Below are 14667 nucleotides of genomic sequence, written 5' to 3' on the forward strand. Positions count from 1 at the left end.
CGCCTCTAGCCCCGCCCCGCCCCGGGTGTGGAGCCGCAGAGCCCGTCCGGAGCGCGGCATTCCTCCGGCCGTCCCGCCCGCGTGCGCCTCCCCTGGCCTCGGTTCAGGCCACCCGCGCCCCTCCCGGCCCGCCCAGGGTCTGTCCGGCTGCGCAGAGCTGGGGTTCCAGGGCGAGAGCCGGCCCCGCCCCCAGCCCGCACCCCCCGCGTCGCCTCTCGGAGTCGAGCTTTGGCCGCGGCGCCGTCGCCTTGGGGTTCTCGTAGGGGCCCGAACCCGACCCTGGAGGGCGCTTCCTCGCATTTCCTCGGAGGGGCGGGTCGGGCCGGGCGGACGCGCGCTGGGGGTCCCCGGCCAGGCTCCAAAGGGTCCGATCTCCGGCGGGGCAGCCGCGCCCAGTCGAATCGAGTGCGGACCCGCCGGGGAAGCGAAATCCCCGTGAGCGCGGGGCTGCACCTCCGTGGAGGGGAATCCTACGCCGCGCCGCCGGGCCCCGAGCGCGCACAGCAGAGGCAGGTGCCGCCGCACAACTGCCCCGGAGATTGGCCGCAGGTGGCTTAACAAGCCGCCTCCCGGGAGCGACCGACAGCGCCGAGCCCCATGGAACCCTACAGGGGAGCGGCGGGCGCGGGCGTGAGGTCCCGGCCCCGAGCCTGAGCGTCGCCTTCCGCGGCACCGACACCCTGGCGGCCGCGGCGAAACGAAAAAGTCGTTGCTAACGGACCCCCCAGGCCCGGGAGAGGCCCGGAGGCGGCTGTCCCGGTGCACACATTCGGGGCGTGGCTCCTCACGGGCGGCGGGTCACAGCCGTCCCGTGTCCCTCAGTTAATATGAGACGCCCCCTCCCCCCACGAGAGGTGGAAGCGTTGGCTCGGCGGCCGCCTGCGCCGGGGCGGGAGTGGAGTTCACGCTCGTCCACTGGATGAGTGAGCGGCTCCTGGTTCCGGGGAGGGCACGGGCCCCGCGCGCGCCTCTAAGGCCACTGCGCTCCCAGCCCGCACCCACGTGAAGCCCTGGACAGGGCTCCGCGCTGACGCTGCCCTGGTCACTGTTCTCCCCGCCAGGGATTCGAGAGAGACCGCCCGTGGGCGAATTCGTGGGCCCGGGTTACATCCCGGGTAACCCCCAGCGGGAGGCCCCCAAATCCCGGCAGGAGGCAGAAGACGGGCAGCGCCGGGCAGCGGGTGGGAGTCAGGGCCGCGTGTGTGGCCCCGGGACTCGCCTCCCCGCCCCGCTCCTGCCGGCGTCGCCCCGCTGCCAACGTCAGCCGCTCGATGGGGAAACCAGAACATCCGCGCGGGCCTCGCCAGGCCGTGAGGTCCGTGGACTCCGTGGACTCCAAGGCCCGCGTCCTCTGCCCTCTGTGGCCCCGACCCGCCAGCAGCGCGTTCCCTGCCAGCGTCCGCGGCCGCCCACACCAACCCCAGCCCCGGGCGGCGGAGAGTCCACGAGCGGGGCGCGGGCCGTGGCTCTTCCCGAGTGGGGCGCTCCGAGCGCGCGGGCGGAGCCTCAGATCTGCATTCTTTCCGTTTATAAAATATGTTCTCGTATTTTTCCCTGATTTCGCATTAAAACCTTTGCCTAACTAAACTCCCATCCAAGCGGGATTTATTTCGTCCCCAGGGAGATAAATCAGGGGGCAAATTTACAGCCCGCGAGGCACCTGCCGCGCTAATGGGCCCTTCATGGAGTGCGCGGCCTGCGGGGGCGCGCGGGCGGGCGGGGCGCTGGCCAATGGCCGGACCGCGGGGGCCGCAGCCAATCAGCGCGCGCGCCGCGCCCCGGGGGCCCCGGTTATCAGCGCGTCCGTCCCGCGCGGCGCCGCTCCGACCGGCCCGGGAGCCGCCGCCGCCGCCCGCCCCCCGCCCCCCACACCGGAGCCGCCCGCCCGTCCCCCGCGCCCCGCGCCCCGCGCTGCAGCCGCCGCCCGCCGGGCCGCGCGCAAACTTCCCGGGCCGGCGGGCAGGGGCGGCGGCGGCGGGGCCCGGATGGGAGCCCGGGCCGGCGGCGGCGGCGCCCATGGACACTAGCCGCCCGGGCGCGTTCGTGCTGAGCAGTGCCCCGCTGGCCGCGCTGCACAACATGGCCGAGATGAAGACGTCGCTGTTCCCCTACGCGCTGCAGGGCCCGGCCGGCTTCAAGGCGCCCGCGCTGGGCGGTCTGGGCGCGCAGCTCCCGCTTGGGACCCCGCACGGCATCAGCGACATCCTGGGCCGGCCGGTGACCGCGGCGGGCGGGGGCCTCCTGGGCGGCCTGCCCCGACTCAACGGGCTCGCCTCGTCCGCCGGTGTCTACTTCGGGCCCGCGGCCGCCGTGGCGCGCGGCTACCCCAAGCCCCTGGCCGAGCTGCCCGGGCGCCCGCCCATCTTCTGGCCCGGCGTGGTGCAGGGCGCACCCTGGAGAGACCCGCGTCTGGCCTGCCCAGGTGAGTGGCGGGCGCGGGGGTGCGGGGGCCGAGGGCGCGGGTGCGCGCGGAGCCGCCGGCCGCTGACCCTCCCGTCCCGTCCCCTGCCCTCCCCCCTCCGCTGCAGCCCCGGCCGGCGGGGTCCTGGACAAGGACGGGAAGAAGAAGCACTCGCGCCCGACCTTCTCGGGCCAGCAGATCTTCGCGCTGGAGAAAACCTTCGAGCAGACCAAGTACCTGGCGGGCCCGGAGCGCGCGCGTCTCGCCTACTCGCTGGGCATGACCGAGAGCCAGGTGAAGGTGAGCGCGGCCGGGCCGGGAAAGCGGAGCCCGCGTCCTGCGAACGTCCCCAGCCCCGGGCGCCGCTGCCCCGCGGCCGCCTGACCGCCCCGCCCGCCCCCAGGTGTGGTTCCAGAACCGCCGGACCAAGTGGCGCAAGCGGCACGCGGCCGAGATGGCGTCGGCCAAGAAGAAGCAGGACTCGGATGCAGAGAAGCTGAAGGTGGGCGGCTCGGACGCGGAGGACGACGACGAATACAACCGGCCCCTGGACCCCAACTCGGACGACGAGAAAATCTCGCGGCTGCTCAAGAAGCACAAACCCTCGAACTTGGCGCTGGTCAGCCCGTGCGGCGGCGGCGCGGGGGACGCCTTGTGAGGACGCGCGGGGCGGGGGCGAGTTTATTTTTGCAGAAGCCGGCGGCGTCCCCGGGGGGGCGCGGGGCGCGGGGCGCGGACCGTGTGTCGGGGCCGAGTCGCTTTGTATCATCAATAAATTATTTAACTGGTCCCCGTTGGAGCCGGGGCTCCGGAGCCTGCACCGCGTGTTTCTTCGTCTCGGACCTGGAGCTCCGCGGCCCCGGCTTCGCCCCTGCGGGACCCGGGCTTTCTTCGGGTGCGCGGCGGCCTCGGGTCCTCCGGGTTCCCCGTGCGGAGGCTGCGGGCCCCCGGCCGGGGCGAGGAGCCGTGAAGGCGCGCGGGGCAGGGAAGGGCCCGGCCCGCGGGGAGGAACCAGCGACAGCCGCCGGGAGCCAGCGCCACGGAGCCGGGGACGGAGAGCGCGCCCCGCAGCAGGTACGGCCGGCTGGATTCACACGTGCTGGCGGGGTCCGGGGGTCCGGGAGGGGCGGGTAAGCCGCGTCCGTCCCGAGTCCCCGCAGGACGGTTTTCTTTCTTTGCTCTTCCCGCTTCGGGGCCACGTCCTGGTTGCCGCTGGACACCCGCTCGGCGGAGGCGCTTTGCTCTTAGGATTTTAAAAGTCCCCCTGCCCCGTGCCTGGCATCGCACCTGCCGCCCTGGTGCGATTCCACTCAGCTGGGGGAATCGAGTCTCAACTGCAGCACCGAGGCCATTCCGCCACCACCTGCTGGATTTTTTAGCGGTGAAAGCAGTTTCTTTCTAACTAGGACCGCAAAGAGAAACCTGAACTAATTCTGCCCGCGGAGCGGCGGGGCCTCCAGGGGTCACGCGGTGCCAGGGAGCTGGAGACCCCCTGGGCAAGGCCCGCGGCGCCCGGCCGGGGGCTCAGGGCATCCGTTTCCTATCCTGAAATGGTGACAGCTCCGCATGGCCGTGACACCGGCCGACAAAACCCCCCGACCCTCCCGCGGCCTCTGTGGTTGAGGCTGGTCATCGCTGTATCTTAATGGGTGTGACTAGTGATTTTTAATTTTTAAAAATTAAAAGCAAATGAAATATTTGCGGTGATCTGATTTCTCCCGGGAGGCATTTTTGGAAGCGTTGAAGAGAAATGTAAAACACTTAAATTTGGCGAGTTTTTGGCTCTCGGCAGCTTTCAGCTTTCTTTACGAGGACGCAACTTAAAGGGCAGAAGCCAAGCTTTTCTCAGCTCAGCCCGGAGCAGGGGGGCTTCCAGCGGCAGAGTTCTGAGGAAAGCAAAGCATTTGTATAATCCCTTTTAAAAATGTTGAGGGATAAATCCTTTATCACAGTAGAAAGTCCAAAAGGTTGTTTTTCTCAAGTCAGGGCTTGGTGTTTTGTGGCAGTAAGTGGTAGTGAAATTCCAGGGTTTCTAATGAGCTCGATCTCAAATACGGTACACAGGCTGGCGTGAGTTAGCATTTCAAAGGTGGCGGGAGAAGGGGAAGGAAGAGAAGCAGCGACGCGGGACTGTTTTCACCATGGTCAATTTTATTGCTTAGGAACCAGACCAGTCACTTCTAAAGGCCCTCAGAATGACCAGCAGCTGAAACCCGTGGGGCGGAGCCGGCGACCACAGCAGGGACACGGACAGACCCGGTCCTCCCGCCGGGAGCACGTTCAGCGGTGGACACCAAGTCTCTTGCAATGGTAGCGGTTAGACAAACACATCCCCCGAAATGCCTTCACCGGCCAGGAACTCTGTAGTGTTCTAAAGTAAAATCGATAAAACATACCTTTGTGTCTCATCAACAGACTCTCTGATCACCTTTTAATGCTGTACTTAGCGCTAGGAGAAAAATACTTGCAACAAGGTTATTACATGGGTTGTTTGTAGCGGAGCATGGGGGAAACGTACAGTTATTTCTCTTTAATATTTTTATATACAGCCCATGTTAAAAGCAATCTCTATTGGAAGCAAACTAGGCTATTTCTATTTCTCCCACGATATTGTTGTAATGTAGAATACTTGGCACCATGAAACGGTAACGACAGACAGACAGACGGTTTACAAAGTTCTTCGAAGGTGCACCCAGGCTAGCTACAGGCTTCACATTCCGTTGTTAATGTTGCACAGAAGGACAGATGGGCGTAGCGGGCTGCCAGTGCAGGCGCGCTGTGGGGCGGTTTCGCCCACGGGGGCGAGCCCAGTGTTCCACACGAGTTTCCGTGCGGATGGACACACAGCTGAGCTCCTAGACGCCAGTGCTGCCTGCTGATGGGACTCTCTCGTGCCTTCATACTGGAAGGTACATTTAGCATACGTTTTGGTAAGGTTTATAAATTATTTTTAAAAAGTATATATTTATATATATTTATATAAAAGCAGCTGCAGTGTGATTCAAAAGCCATGTGACACGGCCCAGAGTCAGTGCCTCAGGAGGGGCGTCGGCACAGACAGACTCCTGGGCGTGCTCGGGGCCACGCTGCCGGCTGGCAGAGGGAGTGCCCGTCTCGGCTTCCCCAGCCCCTGGACGCACCGCCACCCGGCAGAGGGAGTCTCTGGACACGGGGCTCTCCATGCTGGAGAAGCCCCTCCACTGACTGACAGTCATTAAAAACTGAAAACTCTGAAGTCTACGGTACAGACCCTCTTTGCTGTCTATTAGCGTTTTGACAACAGGACTGTGACTTATTTAAAAAAAAACAACAATGTTTCTACTTAATGTCACATGAACAGACACGACAGTGAGGTATGTGAGGCTGCTCCGGAACGGTCCGGAGGCTGAAGCGAAGTGTGGGCGGGTTCTCGATGCAGCTTTGAAGAGTGCGTATTCGGTTACGGCTGCAGGGAGGGCTCACGAAGGGTCCTCTCGTGGCGTTGGCATCGCTTCCCTGTCACGGAATTCGTAATTTGTTAAAGGAACAAACGCACCAGGAAAAGCTGTGGAAAAACTGAACTAGGGGAGGAGTCATATTTACCACCATGTCACTGCACGACACAACACTTGTGCACATGGGCGTGAGGTTTACCTGCCCCGGGCATGATTCGGAAGGCCAGGAACACAGGCTGCAGCGGGAAGAGAGGAGGGTGTCAGCACGGCACGCGCAGGACAGCCCAGCACACGCCGCCGCCTCCCGTGACACCCCTGACCCTGCGCCTCACAAGCGCAGCCGTGAACCGGGCCACGGGGAGCCGCTGGCCTCCTGTCCCACCTGTGGACCCTGCGCCTCACAAGCGCAGCCGTGAACCGGGCCACGGGGAGCCGCTGGCCCGCAGAGGCAGCTCAGTCCTTGTGCGCAGCCACGGCAGAGCAGGGGTCGGGCGGGGGGGCGCCCTGTAAATGTGGAACTGGAGCTGGGCGGGCCACGAGCGGTTTTACAAGCACGGTGTCATTTCCACGTTTAAAAATCAATGGAGGAGCTGACGTAGAAGGATGGCTAAAGAGGCCCCAAGTGAGGCGGGGAAGGAAGACACTCCCGTCCTCGGCTCTGCTGCACCGGGCGGGTCCGGCGTCTCATCGGGTGTGTTGGGGGCTCACAGCTCCAGGCCTCCGACGTGGAAGGAGCTAACCCATTTAACTGGGCTGAAAATGAGACCTGACCTGTGAGCACTCTCGGGGAGCAGTCACCTGGATAAACTGCCCCAGTGCCGCCCTCGGCACGCGGCGGGGAGCGCCCTCACCCCTGCGCCTCGGCTGACGGTGAGCCTGCCCCAAGAAAGCCATTAAAACTGCAGCTGCGTGTTTGCAAAAGTCTTCAGAAACAATCAGCTGTCAAGAACATTTCTTTACAAATAGTAAGATTACGTGTTCTACTGTAACTAGTCATTTCTGCCTTCTTCCTGCTTGCCCACCCGGCTTTTGGTATTTTATTAAGATCAAATCAAAGCAGACCAACTTGGCCTAGTCTGCACAGTCAGACTAAGAAGACCGCAGAGCAGGAGAGGAGAGATTGGCCAGCCCCGACCCGCCCACCCGCCTGCTGGCCCCAGCTCCCCGGCCCCCACACGCCTGCCCTCGGGCCCCAGTCCCCGGGACCCCTGGCCATCCCCGGCCCCAGCCGCCCCGGCCCCTGGACCTGTGTACGTCACCTTGTGGTCTCCCATGCAGACGTTAGGCCCAATGTGGTCATAGGTGACAACCTTCTCCTCGCTCTCGGACTGGAAAGGGGAAACAGAGACAGGTGGGTGTGGGGAAATGGGGCACCCTGGGTCCAGTGGGCAGCTGACTGGCAGGAACATCAGGATTTTGTGGGTGCAGAGAGGTGTGGGGTCAGCCCCTGCAAATACCTCCCCAGCCTCTGCCACACACCCTGCCTAGCTCCAAGAGAGGCCAGCCCATGGACCAAAGGCCCTGGTGACCTGGCAGTACCTCCGCACCCTGGCCCTGGCCCTTTCCTCCACGAGGTATCCGCCTGTAGGAGGGGTGGCGCGGGGAGCCCCGGGTGCTGGCCCTGCTCCCCAGCTCCCTCTCCCAGATGTGCTCCTGGGCTCCTGGGGAGTTGCAGGGGACCCTGTCCACAGCAGTGGGTGCACCCTCACTCTCTGTGCAGGTGTGCCCCTTGGAAGCAGCCCATCAGTTTCCCCTTGTCCCCCTTACATTTGCTCTAGACTGTTCTATTAGCCCAGAACTCAGTGTTCAAATGAGAACAGACACCGAATTCCACACCACCACACTCGGCAATCTGTGCACAGTAATTACGGCTGTGTGCGCACTTCCTGGCGAGCGCCTGTGTTCTGGGCGCCTCGGGAAGGGGTTTGCTGCTGGTCACCACTTGCTCTGACTAGGCTGGAATTTTATATCCGCAGCTGGAGCATCTGAGACTATCGAGTTAAAACTGAATTATCTTTAATGCAGTGGGAAGCTGAAGGTCAGACTTAGTTTCCAGCATGATCGCCCGCCAGAAAGGATGAAACAGCCTCCGCGCCGCATGCATGAGCACCTCCCAGTCTCTCCGGGCAGAGCGGCGGCTCCGCGGAAGTGGGGAAACATTCGTCAAACGCAGCGTGGTAATTTACAAAGGCAGCATAAAATTGTGGATTTTCAACTACATAATCTTTGGACAGATAAATTACGGCAGGCGCAGGCAGTGCGCCGCACACCTCACTGAACACTCGTCACGGAGGCTCCCAAGCAGCAGCGCCCGCGCCCCGAGCCACCTTTGGTGTTTCAGGGATCTGGAGGCAGAACGGAGCTTGGTGACGAGGTGACGGCGCGTGTCATGATGGATGAGGCTGCAGAGCAAGCCCGGCACCCGTCTGCTTGGCCTGCACGCCCGCTGCCCACTGGGTGGCCCCTCGGGGAAAGCCTGTCCAAACTCCGGCCCCAGGCGGCACGGGTGGGGGCTGTCAAAGGCCGCCAGGTGTGCCCTGTGAGGCTCCATCCCCATCTGTGCATAAAGCGTCACGTCCTGAGTCCAAAGAACCCGAGAGGCTGTGAGCAAATGGAAGACCGGCTGCAACGCTGCCCTGCTCTGAGCTGGCAGAACCCTGGCAGGGGCAGCACAGCATGGGGAGGCTGCAGCCCTGCCAGCCTCTGCCCTTGGGCACTGCCCACCAATCACCACGCTTGTGACCTGAGACATCTTCCCAGGGATGGCGTCTGTGCCTGCATCCCCAGGAGGCTCCTGTCCCCCCCTGGCAGCCCTGGGCTCCACACGTCCGACCTGCTCTCAGCACCGGCAGGTGGGAGCGCCCACCAGTGAGCACAGCCAGAGGGGTCGGGGCGTGTCCACAGCCAGGCTCCAGGCCAGGCCCACTCCTGGGCTTTCAGGCTGGCGTACCTACCCCCTACAGCATGGGAGCAGCTGTGATAGGGTGGCCAGCATGCTTTCCTCAGTGATGGGCACAGGCCCTGCCCACAGGCCAGAGGTGCAGCTGTGGAGGAGCTGAGCCGGCTGCAGACACCACAAGCTTCTGGCCAAGGGGGTCCCTGCCTCTAGCCCAGGCTCCCGCCCGGCAGACTCCTCCTCACAGCACAGCCAGGGACTGAGTGCAGGCTGCACCCAGGGTGCTCCAGGATGTAGGAAGGAACGGAAAGGAGCCCTGCCTGGTGGATGGAGCCATGTGGCGGGGCCAGCAGGGCACATCTCAGGGAGCGGGCTGCAAGGGGTCCCTGATCTGCTGAGGCTGCACCTGCACCCAGGGGCTTGCTGTGCCCGGGGTCTGGTCCCATCTGGCACAGGGATGCAGACGGGCAGTGCAGGACAACGGGACCGTCACATGCCTGGTGTTGAGGTTAGGGCTAGCAGGGGGCTCCTGTCCCCGCTCTGGGCCTGGGATGGCGACGATGGGGGCAGAGCCCACCAGGCCGGCCGTGGTGCCGCCAGAGTCTCCAGCCTCCTTCCGATTGCCCACCTGAGTCACGGGCAGAGGCCCCAGCTCTGGGTGCAGGCATGGCTGCGGTTCCCACACACTCCCACGGGATCTGTTATTATCTGCATTTCACTTTCATTGACGGGGTTGACAAAACCAATGCAGATATTGATTCTTCTGAACACACTCCTTGTCTGTCAAAATGTGGGACTGAAAGACCACAGATTGCCCGGGCGTGGTGGCTCCTGCCTGTAGCTCCAGCACTTCGGGAGGCTGAGGTGGGTGAGCTGCTGGAGCCCAGGAGTTTCAGACTGGCCTGGCCAACAGAGCAGGCAAGACCCCATCTCCTTTTTTGTAAAAAAAAAAAAAAAAATTATTAAAAAAAAAATCACAGGAAATCTGAAAATTTCCCAAGACCCAGGTCATCTCCTGAAAATGTCACCCATTCATTTTTAACTTATCAAGCCTCCAAATGAATCTGGCTCTGACTGACAACTTCAGACATTCCCACCGTGTTTACGGCCTGTGAGTTCCCGTGTGCACAGAGCACGTTGACTTCCAAGGATACAGTGAACTACGATTTGAAAACGGCTCCTGCTGACCTCGGGTGTGTGTCAAACTCGGAGGACGCCGGCTGCTTGTGGCCCAGGAACTCGGCTCTGCCTGCTGCTGCCCTAGCCCCGGTGCTGGTTCAGAGGTGACCCAGTGCTGGGGTGCAGCTCACTGCAGGACGAGGTCAGGGCCCAAACCTGGCAGCATTCCCCGCCCCCCAACTGGGTGCCCCCACCACCGAGGCCCCGTCACCAGGGCTGGGCTGGAGCAGACCCCGGGCTCCACATCTCTCCACACCCAGGGCCGGGGCAGCGTGTACTCACCCTCAGCACCAGCTCCTTGGCAGACGGGGACATGAGGATGCGGTCACACCAGGCTGGGCACCGGGTGTTCATGTACTGCTCACCCTGGCGGGCGTCCTCACTGTACGGGTAGCTGGGGAGACAGGAAGGCAGAAGGTCAGCCGGCCGGCTCGGGCCGTCCTCAGCCCCACAGGGACCGCTGTGTCGAGTGTCTCCCGACACACCTTCGAACGGCCAGTGCTACCCGGTGAATAAATACACGTATGGAAGTTTCTATAAAACCAAATTCACAATTTCAGTGCGATATCAAACCTATTTTTCTATGAGACTAAATTTGAGTTATAGCACAGTATCTTGACATCAGTCCTTCCTTCACCGCATGGAATCGTCTATTGAAATTTGGTTTTTGTTGGTATTTTTGAACATGGTCTAATGTATGACGAAAACCTACATGGAAACGAAATGGCACCCAGTGTCATCTGGTCCCAGGAGGCTCCCCCGCCGTGACCCGGCCCGGCTCAGCTCAGCTCAGCCCAAAATGCCCCTAAGTGCAGGTGGCCCTGGCATGCGGCACACGCGTGTCCACCTTGACCAACCTGTGGCCGCTCTCACCTCGAGGAGCATCCAAGTGCTCAGGCTGTGGCCTTGGCTGGCGGCTGCGGTGGAGCGTGACTGTCCCTGACAGTGCCTCCCGGGCCTGCCCATGCCCTCTGAAGGTCTGGGAATGGGACTGGCCAGGTGCCACTAGCCCCAAAGGGAAGCCCTTCACCCACACAGAAAGCACGTCCCATCCCGCACCGCCCGGGGTCTGCTGGCTGCGTCTCCGCCACCCACCACTGGCCATGGGGCAGCTCATTCCCACCCTCACACAGAAGAGCAGTCCACACACACGTGGACTGATCACTGACCCTCAGCCCTGGAGCCTCGTGGCTGCAGTCCCTGCCACCCGCCCTGTCTGTAGCATGCAGGCACAGTTCCCACTTCTGAACCTGCAGGTTCTCAGGGGCCCGGCCCCCCCATCAGGCTGCAAACCCACCGCCAAATGGGCACTGCACCTGGGACTGCACTGAGGTGATAATGAACTCCATGTGGACTGAACAGACCCTGGGACCCCGCGGCTGAGCTCGGCCGCCTGCCCCTGACTGAACAGACCCTGGGACCCCATGGCTGAGCTCGGCCGCCTGCCCCTGACTCTGGACCCTGGGACCCCGCGGCTGAGCTCGGCCGCCTGCCCCTGACTGAACAGACCCTGGGACCCCGCGGCTGAGCTCGGCCGCCTGCCCCTGACTCTGGACACTGGGACCCCGCGGCTGAGCTCGGCCACCTGCCCCTGACTGAACAGACCCTGGGACCCCACGGCTGAGCTCGGCCGCCTGCCCCTGACTGAACAGACCCTGGGACCCTGCGGTGCAGCGTCTCTGCTTACTCTCAGCGTCTCGTGGCCTTCACCAGAGTCTCGAGTTTTTTCAGTTAATTTTAAATATCGTACAGCACCTCTTGTGACTGGGATCTGATTCTCTGTGAAATTTCCCTGTTGGCTGTGATTGGGTCTCAGGTCCATCCTGGCACCTCGGCTGTGGATTCTGCGGCCCCTCCCGTGCCCCTGGACCCTGCCCACGGGGGGCCTGTAAACAGCTGGGGACTGGGAACTTGCTCTGCCCGGATGCAGGAACTCCCCGCCCCACCGAGCTCCAGTGGGAGCGACACTCAGGCTGTGGCTTCGACCAGGCCTTGGGCAGAGAATCATGACTTGGTTAGAAACAAAATCTACGTAGCGCCTACGTGTAATGCATGTTTCTGGAGAGTACAGATACGGAACAGCTGCACGTTTTTCAGGAGCAGCAGCAGCCCCGGGGCCTGTCCCATTTCACACGTTTGAGATGCGGGCCGCCTTGTTCAGGGGCTGCTCAGCTGATCCCAACCGTGGACAAAAATGGAAACTGGATCAGGTGGGGGCCTGCCCTGGACATGTGTCCACTGCACACACGAGGCCCGGCCGCGCCCTGCCAGGGACCCACGGGTGGACAGGCAACTCCAGGGGCAGTGTGGCCCTCATGAGTGTGGAGTCGGGGTGGCACAGGCGGGCCTGAGCTCCAAGGATGGCGGCTGTGCTGAGCCACGCTTCATCCGGGCAGCCCCTGGCCGGGCCAAAGGTCAGGGTGAAGTGACCGCAGGGCTTCTGCAGTGAGGCCCGGATGGTCTGCACGGGTGGGATCTGCTGTCTCCCTCGGAAGCCGTGCAGGAGCAGGACAGCCCTGGCTGTGGGAAGGCAGCGGCGTGTGCGCTCAGAGAAACTGCGGCCTCCACTGTCCCTGCCGACACGACGCAGGATGCGCCCGTGAGCGCGGAACCCGCTTCACTCCGCCGCTCTCCGCCACCACAGGGGTGCTTCCAAGAGCGCGGCCTCGGCATCCTGCAGGTGGAAGGCAGGCTCTTGCTGGCCAGAAGCATTTCCACAGGCCGCTGGGGCCCCACGGTCGCCACACAGGGCCTGACGAGGCGACCACGCTGCCCCGAAAGAGCCCACAAGAGCAGCTTAAACTAAGCAGCGCTGGGAGATGCCAGTGCGGAAGGAAACTTCCAGAAGCCTCATCTCGTGCCCTTCGCACCAGTGACATCTCCACTGCAGACACTCCCATGGCGAGTCAGGTCTGGGCGTCTCACCTGAGGTGGCTGCAGGGGCCTGTAGGACCCGGCAGGGGTGCACCGGGGGCCGCAGTTCAGCCTAGATGCTGAGGTCTGGGATTGACACAGCACACGAAGGCGACTGCTAAGTCAGGAGCTGGAGCCGATCCGGTTCTCCCTCCCGTGCACCCCAGAGAGCCTGGAGAGCCAGTGCCGCCTGACATAGGGCACGGAGAGAAACCAGGGCGTTGCAGGAGGCCCAGCCACCCTCCATCCACAGGGACAGTGTCGGGCAGGATTGCTGCTCCGAGAGTGGGCTGCTGGGACCAGCAGGGAGAACAGGGCCGCCTGAGCCGATCTGCTCCAGGAGGGACTGGGTCGCCTGTCTCTGGCCCCATGGGGCCGCCCTGGGAGTGTTCACAGATGACAGAAGGAAGAAGCCTGGATGAGGGGTGTCCTGCCGGGCTGTCGGGCGCAGCACTCTCAATCCACAGCCAGAGGTGCTCCCTGTGGCCCCCAAAACCCAGGGATAGATGCAGGAGGGGCTGGTTCCAGCTGGGTCTGGGAAAGGCCAGTGTGGACCGTACCCACAGGTGGGAGGCGCTGGCGAGGCCACACTGTGGCGCTGCAGGACACGGGGACTGGGTGCTGCCCACCAGCAAGTGATGCCAGAGTGCTGGGCATGTGGGCTTATCTGAAAGCACGCCTGCCAGGTGGGTAGGGACACAGGACAGGGGCGTGCCCACCCCCTACAGCGCAGGAACAGCTGTGATAGGGTCAACAATTGTGCACCTGTGCTCCCCCGAAGGCTCTGGCCTTCCTCTCTGCCCCGCTCTCCTCCTGTAGGCTGCATGCCTGAGTTTGCTGTGGCCAGGCTGATTGGCCCTGCTGACAAGGCCCAGCTTTAGGGCCTGAGCAGGCAGGCCTGGGCGGGTAGGGTTGCCACTGGTCCCAGAGCTGACAGCAGGCAGAGAACAAAGCCTGGTTACGTCGCGGTCTCGGGGCAGGGCTGATGGCAGCGGGGAGACCAGCAGGCCTGGGAAAGCCCCCGAAGGCGCGCTGGTTGGAGCCACAGCTTTGCCACCGTGCTGGACGCCCAGAACCGCAAGCAAAGAAGCCATAGTTCACACCAGCTCCCAAGCCACGCTCAGAGGAAGGAGCGGGAGCACAGCCCCACTTATCCAGGCGGGCGTCAGGGCGAAAGCCCCTCCTCCGACTCCCGCCTGGAAGAATGTTGACCAGTCATCATGCCGCTCTTGTCTATGAGAAGCAGGAGGGTTTAGCGCAGCACAGAGAGAACAGCTCTGACACAGGCCCGTCACCGTCAGCGCCGCATCAGAGCCGCCCTGTGTCCCGTGCAGCCTGCGGGCGCCACCGCAACGGCAGCTTCAGATACCTACTTCCAAACACAGCAGCTCCACGGAAATCCCTGAAAGAGGAAAAAGCCCCGAGACCAAAGAAAAGGAATCAACCAGTTACAGCTGAGGCAACACTGAAGCTACCGAGGGGAGAATGAAGCACAGGCGTCTTCCCAGAGGGTCTAGGTGGGGCCGGGTGCGGGGCTCACACCTGTCACCCCAGCGCTGAGAGGCTGAGCCAGGCCGGGTGCGGGGCTCACACCTGTCACCCCAGCGCTGAGAGGCTGAGCCAGGCCGGGTGCGGGGCTCACACCTGTCACCCCAGCACTGAGAGGCTGAGCCGGGCCGGGTGCGGGGCTCACACCTGTCACCCCAGCGCTGAGAGGCTGAGCCGGGCCGGGTGCGGGGCTCACACCTGTCACCCCAGCACTGAGAGGCTGAGCCGGGCCGGGTGCGGGGCTCACACCTGTCACCCCAGCGCTGAGAGGCTGAGCCGGGCCGGGTGCGGGGCTC

At 63.3% G+C, this 14667-nt stretch overlaps 2 protein-coding genes across 5 annotated transcripts in view; one reads left to right on the plus strand and one right to left on the minus strand.

Annotated features, from left to right (window-relative positions):
• Nucleotides 1-1820: 1820 nt before the first annotated feature.
• On the plus strand, nucleotides 1821-3124 carry NKX6-2 (NK6 homeobox 2). The gene is made up of 3 exons (XM_021666136.2): nucleotides 1821-2422; nucleotides 2529-2701; nucleotides 2805-3124. The coding sequence occupies exons 1-3, from the start codon at nucleotides 2017-2019 to the stop codon at nucleotides 3057-3059; spliced, it is 834 nt and encodes a 277-aa protein (XP_021521811.2). The 5' UTR covers nucleotides 1821-2016; the 3' UTR covers nucleotides 3060-3124.
• Nucleotides 3125-4530: 1406 nt separating this feature from the next.
• The window catches only part of INPP5A (inositol polyphosphate-5-phosphatase A), a 252619-nt gene continuing 242482 nt past the window's right edge, over nucleotides 4531-14667 (minus strand). For all 4 annotated transcript variants that reach the window (XM_012477499.2, XM_012477497.3, XM_012477498.1 and 1 more), the window contains exons 13-16: nucleotides 10193-10304; nucleotides 7095-7163; nucleotides 5984-6071; nucleotides 4531-5896 (exon numbers count right to left, since the gene is read on the minus strand). In XM_012477499.2, the coding sequence (XP_012332922.2) occupies nucleotides 5991-6071; nucleotides 7095-7163; nucleotides 10193-10304 (262 nt within the window). In that variant the 3' untranslated portion in view covers nucleotides 4531-5896; nucleotides 5984-5990. The remainder of the gene's footprint in view (nucleotides 5897-5983; nucleotides 6072-7094; nucleotides 7164-10192; nucleotides 10305-14667) is intronic.

The sequence above is a fragment of the Aotus nancymaae genome, unplaced genomic scaffold (assembly GCF_030222135.1).
Source record: "Aotus nancymaae isolate 86718 unplaced genomic scaffold, 86718_ANA_hifiasm-v0.15.2.pri h1tg000193l, whole genome shotgun sequence".
Lineage (NCBI taxonomy): Eukaryota > Metazoa > Chordata > Mammalia > Primates > Aotidae > Aotus > Aotus nancymaae.

Coding starts and splice junctions, on each gene's coding strand:
- NKX6-2 (XM_021666136.2), top strand. CDS start 2,017: ATGGACACTAGCCGCCCGGGCGCGTTCGTGCTGAGCAGTGCCCCGCTG. Junction 2,423..2,528: donor CCCGCGTCTGGCCTGCCCAG/GTGAGTGGCGGG, acceptor CCTCCGCTGCAG/CCCCGGCCGGCGGGGTCCTG. Junction 2,702..2,804: donor TGACCGAGAGCCAGGTGAAG/GTGAGCGCGGCC, acceptor GCCCGCCCCCAG/GTGTGGTTCCAGAACCGCCG.